At 36.1% G+C, this 8,646-nt stretch overlaps 1 protein-coding gene across 2 annotated transcripts; it reads left to right on the top strand.

Moving 5' to 3' along the window:
* Nucleotides 1-2,227: 2,227 nt before the first annotated feature.
* Nucleotides 2,228-7,870, top strand: LOC130995537 (ALBINO3-like protein 1, chloroplastic). 2 transcript variants are annotated; one of them, XM_057920860.1, is made up of 11 exons: nucleotides 2,228-2,931; nucleotides 3,744-3,854; nucleotides 4,035-4,109; nucleotides 4,351-4,411; nucleotides 4,623-4,696; nucleotides 4,824-4,928; nucleotides 5,294-5,401; nucleotides 5,724-5,827; nucleotides 5,945-6,148; nucleotides 6,230-6,518; nucleotides 7,472-7,870. In XM_057920860.1, the coding sequence occupies exons 1-11, from the start codon at nucleotides 2,572-2,574 to the stop codon at nucleotides 7,475-7,477; spliced, it is 1,497 nt and encodes a 498-aa protein (XP_057776843.1). In that variant the 5' UTR covers nucleotides 2,228-2,571; the 3' UTR covers nucleotides 7,478-7,870. The 2 variants fall into 2 exon arrangements, with proteins under 2 accessions (XP_057776843.1, XP_057776842.1); XM_057920859.1 differs by having other exon boundaries at nucleotides 2,249-2,931; nucleotides 6,230-7,870.
* The last annotated feature ends 776 nt before the right edge of the window (nucleotides 7,871-8,646 follow it).

The following is an 8,646-nucleotide window of genomic DNA, read 5'->3' as shown; positions in this document are numbered from 1 at the left end:
GTTTCTCACTGAGTATATTTTCAATATGCTCACCTCCTTATCTTTTTCAATTTTGCAGTTTTGGAGTCGAGGTGGCCATGGAAGTCGAGAATAACTAGAGATTTAGTATTTCCATAGAATTTAAGTTGAACTTGTTAAGTTTTAGTTTATCGTTCTTATTTTATGTTACTACTTTAGTTTTGGCAAATTGACTTTTAAATTAGTTTAAATTTTGACAGTCAAGAAATTTTGTTTTATCTAATAGTTCTTATAGTTTTTAAATTGAAATGTTTATGAAAATTAAGGTGATACAAAATTTCACCTTTTAAATCTTTCATTTCTTTTCCCACATTTTCTACTTGACCCTTACTCATTCATCATTTACACTACAAATGAGGTATAATATTATCACACTAAAAATGGTGTGATAATATTATCACACTAAAAATGGTGTGATAATATTATCCTTCATTTGTAGTGTAAAGGATGAATGAGTAAGGGTCAAGTAGAAAATGTGGGAAAAGAAATGAAGGATTTAATTGGTGAAATTTTGTTTATCCTTCATTTTCTCATGATAAATTTACAACCAAAGAGAACGCACCCAAAAGAAAAGTTCACCATTTTTCCTTCCTTATTTTCACTTCAAGCAGGGATAATATTATCCCTCATTGAAGTGAAAATAATGAAGGAAAAATGGTTTTGGCTTGAAGTGAAAATAAGGAAGAAAAAATGGTGAACTTCTCTTTTGTGTAAAATGTAGGATAAGAAAGGAAACATTTAAAAACATAAATTTTTGTTATCCCTCATTTTCCCATCCATCAAAGTGAAGCACCCTAAATGGATAATTTAAACCATAAATAGGTAATCTGAAGTGTTGAAAATGATCATATAGCTGTATTCATTTATATAAGACAAGATAATATATCAGCACAAGTATATGACACTATGGACACTAATATGATCACTAGTATCATTCGAGCATGACACTATTGGCACTAATAGTGCCAAATGTACCAATTTTTTTTTTATGATGATACTTTTGGCACTAATAGTGTATTATGTGCCTAACTCGTACGCAAATTTGAATCCTATTCGTTTTAAGGGCAAAATTGTTCTAAAATGTGAAAGATGATTAAATTTTGTATTTTTTTTTAGGGAAAAGTATCAAATAAGCCCATGTCGTGGTGGCCCTTTTCACGTCTGGCCCCCTATAGTCGAAGGGGTATCAACTAAACCCCTAAACTAATTAAAATCGAATAATTTCCCCCCTCTGACCTAACGCCGTTAAGTGTCCGTTAACGTTTGGGTTTAATTGCACCCTCTACTTCAGGGGTGGATCTGCACCTTTTTTTTTGTTTTTTTTTTGTTTTTTTATAATTTCAGCAACCTACCTCCGACATCAACTTAACCGCCCCCCGTACTCATCGGCTCCAACTTACACTTTGTCAGCTCGCACGCGCTCAATCTCTTAATCGTCGACTGCTTACCGCCGACATGCAGCAGCATCACCAACTCCAGATGTGGACCTGGATCGAATTCTGCTTGGTCCAAATTCATATCCGTATTTTTTTACTTAGGTCAGGATCCGGTCCAAATCCATTAGGTCCAAAAAACGAGATTCATGTCCAGATCCATTAGATTCACAGGTTCTCGAGTCCTGACCCGGATCCATTCTTTTTTCTCTTTTTCGGGTCAGGACTCGAGAACCTGTGAATCTAATGGATCTGGACATGAATCTCGTTTTTTTGGACCTAATGGATTTGGACCGGATCCTGACCTAAGTAAAAAAATACGGATATGGATTTGGACCAAGAAGGATTCGATCCAGGTCCACATCTGGAGTTGGTGATGCTGCTGCATGTCGGCGGTAAGCAGTCGACGATCAAGAGATTGAGCGCGTGCGAGCTGACAAAGTGTAAGTTGGAGCCGATGAATACGGGGGGCGGTTAAGTTGATGCCGGGGGTGGGTTGCTGAAATTATAAAAAAAAAAGGTACAGATCCACCCCTGAAGTAGATGGTGCAATTAAACCCAAATGTTAACGGACATTTAACGGCGTTAGGTCAGAGGGGGGAAATTATTCGATTTTAATTAGTTTAGGGGTTTAGTTGATACCCCTTCGACTATAGGGGGCCAGAAGTGAAAAGGGCCACCAAGATGGATGCTTATTTGATACTTTTCCCTTTTTTTTAATTAGTAGCCAAATATTATACTTCTTTATTTAAATTGGCCCGGCCAGTATATTGTTTATTTTAAAATTGTACTCTTGGCTTGTGTTTGTAACATACCCACTAAAAGTGGCATTAAGTGCTCCCATTTACAGCGATTTCATTTCTTGGGATTCTTGTAGACATTTCGTCAAACATGATTTGGGCAGCAGATATTTCTTAACAAAAACTCTGCCTTTTTCCATCCTCTCTCTCGACTTTCATTAACCCAACAACACACACTCATTCATACCCCCAATTTCCATTTGTATATATACACTTACATATACTAATCTTCACAACTTCCTCACTCTTCCTTTTACCTTTTATCTACTTCTTTGCCATTTGTTCATGCCATAAGCTGAAGAAACACCAATTTTTTAGTGATGTCGAGTTTTGTTCATTCAACCGCACAGAATTTGTTGTTGTCTCCCTTTTTAGGCCGGACGAGGACTCTAACCCCGGTTTCCGGCAGAGCCCGTTTCAGTAATTTCACGTTTCAGAAACCCTTACTGAGGGGCGGCAATTTTGGGATCGCCCGGTGCGGTTTGGGTCAGGTTCCATTTCCTGACCCGGAAAATGCCGAGTTCTTAATCAAAGATTTGCTTGGTAGAGTTGAAGGGCTTCTATACACAGTTGCTGATGCTGACGTGACTTCTCCCGACGCTGTTGATGCAGTTAGTACTACCAAGCAGAATAGTGATTGGCTTTCTGGGATTACGAATGCCATGGAACTTGTTTTGAAGGTTTGTTATAAATATTGTCCTTGTGACTCAAAAACAGTGGGGACCAAGACGTTTTCGCTTTTGTTTTGTATTTTCTAAAGGTTTGGATATGAGTTCTGGGATTGTTGAGGATTGGGAGAAGTTTGTTGAAATCATGAAGATTGGGACTGTTCAATTATTGTGAATCGTCAGAGATAAAATTTTGCTTTTGATGGATTATGAAATGAATTATACTGAGTTATGGAAGTCTTGATTGTCTTGTCTATGTTTTTTCTGTTAACTTGCAAGAGCAGAATTGGATTCATTCAGAGCATCGTCGCTGCTCCTCCTATGATAGTTGAGCTGACAAGTTTTGGTTGGAGAATTGTTAGCACTACTATAATCTCAATTACAAAATGTTATTGTTACTTCAGATTGAAAAGGATGAAAATTGACAGACTATATATTGAAAATTGAACTGAATTTCTACTGTTAATTAGTTATGTTAGTTATCACGCAGTCTAAGCTAACATAAGATATAGATGAATATCAGTGCTTCTTAAAAAAAATTCAAACACTCGGTTCTTGAAAAATTGTCTAGTCCTAGTGCGTGAAATTGCAGATTACAGCAAGCTGAATATGGCATTGCAGCGAGGTTCAACTCTGTGAAGTATGTTGTTTATAAGTTTTTAGTTTTAAATGACAGGCAAGCCTAATTCCACTATTATGTGTTGAGGCATATTTCTTGTTTCATACATGGTAGTTATGGTACAATTGTGTAACAAAAATGTTTCAGCTTGATTATATTTATTCCTACAATGATATAGGTTTATAAACCTTGTAACTCTTTTCAGGTTCTTAAAGATGGGCTTTCCACTCTGCACGTTCCCTATGCTTATGGTTTTGCTATCATTTTACTGACAATACTTGTTAAGGCTGCCACTTTTCCTTTGACAAAGAAACAGGTTATTTTGCTTTTATCCTCTCATGGTTTTAACAAAAGTTCTCCTAAAACATTCTTCTTGTTTTACAGCAATTTATTAATTTTCCAAGAATAGATACTTGTTCAACTTAAAATATGCATAAAGTTGGGGTCTTCTTTGTTATCTCATTTAAATAGGTGTCTAATAAAATGTGATGCATAGGTGGAATCAGCAATGTCCATGCAGTCTTTGGCACCTCAAATAAAAGCTATTCAGGAACGATATGCTGGAGATCAGGTCACTCTTTTGTCCCTTTAGGATTGTTGTTATTTTATTCATATTATTGGCTTAAGATTTCTTCTGATTTTGGAGCCTTCTGATTTTTTCTGATATCGATCGTCTGGGATTGTTTGGAAAAATAATTATTTACATTTGGTAGCATGAGGTCCTCCCCAAATTCAAGGGTGATGCAGGGTAATCAGAATATGTACCCTCTTACATTCGCTCTGATGTTTCTTATATTTAACTGTCTTTGCAGGAAAGGATTCAACTTGAAACAGCTCGGTTGTACAAACTAGCTGGTATAAATCCATTGGCAGGTACTAAAGCCATTGTGAAACCCTCCTCTTAATTGATTATATAGAAGACCACAAACGTAAAATGCAGAACAATTATAATCGTTGTAGAGGATTTGCTCTTATTGTATGCCCACCAGTGGAGCGATTTAAATGCTTGTGTGACATTAATCTTGAATTTTTCCTTATACATAATCAAAGTTGTGAATTTTTCCTCTGTTTCTATTTGTTCCAGGATGTCTTCCTACACTTGCCACTATCCCCATATGGATTGGGCTTTATAGAGCTCTTTCTAATGCAGCCGATGAGGTAAACTCCTCCACCATCTTGTGATTCCCCCTTCAGTTACTTTTTCTTTTGTTTAAGAATAAGTCTGGCTTTTCTGCTATATGTTATGCTGAAGCCTTTATTTTTATTGGGCTTCTTTAAAATCAAGGGATTGTTAACGGAAGGCTTCTTCTGGATACCCTCACTATCTGGTCCGACAACTGTTGCTGCTAGGCAAACTGGTAGTGGTACCACTTGGCTTTTCCCCTTCATTGTAAGACTTATCGTCCTCCTCCATTCTATAACAGAGATGTGCATTACTTTGATGTCTGAAGTTTTGCACGCATGTTCGTATTGGGTTAATGTGGTCAAATACCATCTGCATGAGAATTTACTTGATAATAGATCAGCAAGTCTAGTTAAAATATTAAATATGAATTTATAGGTAATTCTAATATTCATGACATGATCTACAAAAAAGTTTTTTGTGCTATGGACATAGTAATGTTCAAGTGAAATCCTATTAACCAATCTTTTGTTGATCTTATGTTAACTATGTGGTTATGTCATCTTTAATAGTTATCTATGAATGTGATCCAGCCCCTTCTAATTCTTATTTTTATTTTATCTAATTCACAGGATGGTCATCCTCCCCTTGGGTGGTCAGATACTCTGGCATATCTTGTCTTGCCTGTTCTTCTGGTTGTCTCTCAATATATCTCTGTACAGATCATGCAACCCCCACAGGTTTGTCATTGCTGTCACATAGTAGTATTTAATTACACTGGAAATAAAAAGTTGTGGTATATCTCTAGTTATGTGTTTGCATATCCTTAGTTTTCTCCAGTGATATTTGTTCTATAATCCATCTTCTTGCTTTCTTGAGCCTCCATTTCAGATCCTAAAATTTCTTTAACACCAAATCAACCATTGACTTATGCGTGTTTATCTTTTCGCTCCCCACTTTTTGTCCATTTCTCTTATTTGATTTTGAAACTAATCATTTATATTTCTCATAACTATATTCAATAAAAAAATTCTGACTGAGCTTTAATTTGACCACTGCCAGAGTAATGATCCGAATGTCAAGAGTTCTCAAGCCATAACAAAGTTACTACCACTGATGATTGGATATTTTGCTCTCTCAGTTCCTTCTGGTTTAAGCCTTTACTGGTAAGCTGCTCAATATTTGTGCTACTTGTCCTATTGAAATAATTTCTTCTAATTCTTTTCCCACCCAATGTAAGTTTCCTTTCATGGTTTATGGTCATTTGCTGGTATCTGATTCAGGCTTACAAACAACATACTGAGTACGGGGCAACAGGTATGGTTGCGGAAATTGGGTGGCGCAAAAAATCCTAAGAAAATTATTGATGACATTATAGAGAAAGAGCCAACCCAAACACTAAAGTCCATTTCCGTAGCACCACCAGCCAAAAAGGTGCTTCAGAAAGAAGAGAAACTGACTCCAGAAGGGCTTCGTCCGGGTGAAAGGTTAAACAGATGGCAGTTTTTTTGATCTCTTGACCTTTTTAAATTTGAATCATATTTCCTTATTCTGTTCAAAATCTCCAGGTTTAAACAACTGAAGGAGCAAGAAGCTCGAAAGAAAAGGCAAAGAGAGGAAGAGATGAGGAAAGCTGAGGAGGCAGCAGCTAACAGACCTCAGATTACCAATGGCAAAGTAAATAAAGAAATCACTCTACTTGAGGGGCAGACTAGTTCTTCTGTAAATGGTAATGATGTCAACTCAGAATTGAAGGATGATGAGAGGTCATCTGCTGATAGGGAAGAAACTCCTGATATTTTAGATGATCGCAAGAATGAAAGAAGTAATCTGCATATGGACAAAAACATTGAGAAGGTACTTTCTTTCCATATTTTTGTTTGAGTTCTCTTGCTTTTGCTAACAGGTCCAACGATCATTTGACTTGGCACCACTGCATGTTTTAGTTGCATAAAGTGCTGTCATCAGGTCTAACTTTTTTTAATCAAGTATTTATCTGAATAAGAACTAGAAGGGACAATACTACAGCTTTCTGGCAAATACCGAGTTGAACTCTGGGAATTTATAGTTATTTCCTCCGTTCATGATTGAAAAGGAAAGGTGTGCATTAATCAAACTGAGATATAGAACTCGAGTCTTCTGTAAATCTAGTAGTTATTTTGTGTTTCGTGGGTTGTTCTGTAGTATGTGAGAGGCTTGCTAATGAACTTAAGTCAAACTAGCTGCCGGTGCTTCTACACCTTCATGTTCCTCTGTTCATTCAGTTGTAATTTATTAAGTTGCTATTATGCAATTCGAGTTCATGTTGAATGGCTAATACAGAAGTGAGTTATGGTCTTAGAATGGAAATGTTTTTGATTTATTTCTATTCCATTTGCTGCTTAGTCATATAAGGAGTCGCAGCACGAAATTCCTTTATGCATATGGTCTTCAAGACTTGCTGATTTAGGAACCTATCTAAAGGGGGTTTTGAAGAGGAAGTGGGTAGGGAAAAACCTTCATGAGATACAGGGTAGTATAGCTACCGTTGAAATGGACAGACCAGTGTCTACTCTAGCGAGTTAGTTTTACTCAGTTCATTTGCAAGACCGCCACTTTAAACCATATGGCCCTTTAGAAAAAAATGCCCAGAAAATATGTTGTGATTTAAAAAGATATACAGGACAGTGTAGGCTAACGCAATGTAGGGTTAAGTCGAAATTATCCACAATCAAACTAAATGGCCATGTTTATGGCTCTCCCACAGTTCATATTGGTAACCCCCCTGTTCTTCTCATTGTGATTTTCTGTTTCATGTTTTGACTATCCAGGATTAAGTCTCTTGCTACATTTGAAAGCGCAAATATATGTCCGAGAAGAAAATAGATAGCACGACGGCAACAACTGAGCTAGTGCAGAGAGAGGCTCTCAGTTATTCTAGAGCATCTTTTACTTGTTATGTTTTGCGATGCCTAGTCACAATTTGATCACCGTTGCTGAACAATGTATGAGTTTTGGCTGATACATTGAAATGATGTAAATTTTATTATTAGAGGTGAGAATGATATAGAACTAGTGAAAGAGAGAGCTAGTGACTTTTGTAGCATCTTATATGCATGTAGCCATGCAATAGGAGTTGGGTCAATTTCGCCCATATCAGTGAGCTGAAAAATTCTTATTAATTATACCCGCTTTCACAGAAACCGCATATTAAGAAAGCATTTCTACAACCTGTGTTCTATATAAATATATAATTTCACATGGTGCAAATTTCAATGCTTTTATGCTTCGACTGTCTTCATTTCTTCAAAATATAAATTCAAGTATATTTTGCTCACTTTACGTCTAAGCTGTGACTTTAGTTTTTTGAAATTTATTGTACATATAGTCGAAGATTTCATTTTAACAAGGGCTGATACATGTATGAATTGTTTGTCAAACCTATTTTTGTGGGTTTAGTTTAATCAGGTTCTAATATAATGATGTAAAACTTCTAGTTTAATACCGAACTATTGACATTTTAAAACAAATCTTATGAACTCCCCTAAAAAAAAAAATCTTATGAGCTATACACAATTACAATTAAATATTCGAATTACTGATTTGTAACGAAAATTATTAGGCATGATTACAATGACATACGCACATTATCATAAAAACTAATAAAAATATTTCAAAAAATTTCAATTATTAGCAAAATTACATGACCCAGTTGAAAATTAGTACTCTCTCCGTCTAGGGATGACAATTTACCCGCAAAAACCCGAACCTATTAGGGTGGGTTTGAGAGGCATTTGATATCCACGGATAGTTTCGTGGTTAAAATTCACTATCCATTTAGTTCGTGGGTATTGGTTTGGATACTTACTATCCATACCCGCGAAACTCGTTTACCCGCGAAAAATATCCTCAAAAATATCCGCTAATTACCCGTGAAATACCCGTTAAATTTGTTATAAATTTATAATTAAGTTTTATTTTGTGGGTATCCAATAGATAGTGGGTG

Source organism: Salvia miltiorrhiza, chromosome 7, assembly GCF_028751815.1.
Source record: "Salvia miltiorrhiza cultivar Shanhuang (shh) chromosome 7, IMPLAD_Smil_shh, whole genome shotgun sequence".
Lineage (NCBI taxonomy): Eukaryota > Viridiplantae > Streptophyta > Magnoliopsida > Lamiales > Lamiaceae > Salvia > Salvia miltiorrhiza.
Note: the sequence above shows the minus strand (reverse complement) of the source record. Positions and strands in the feature narration are given on the sequence as shown.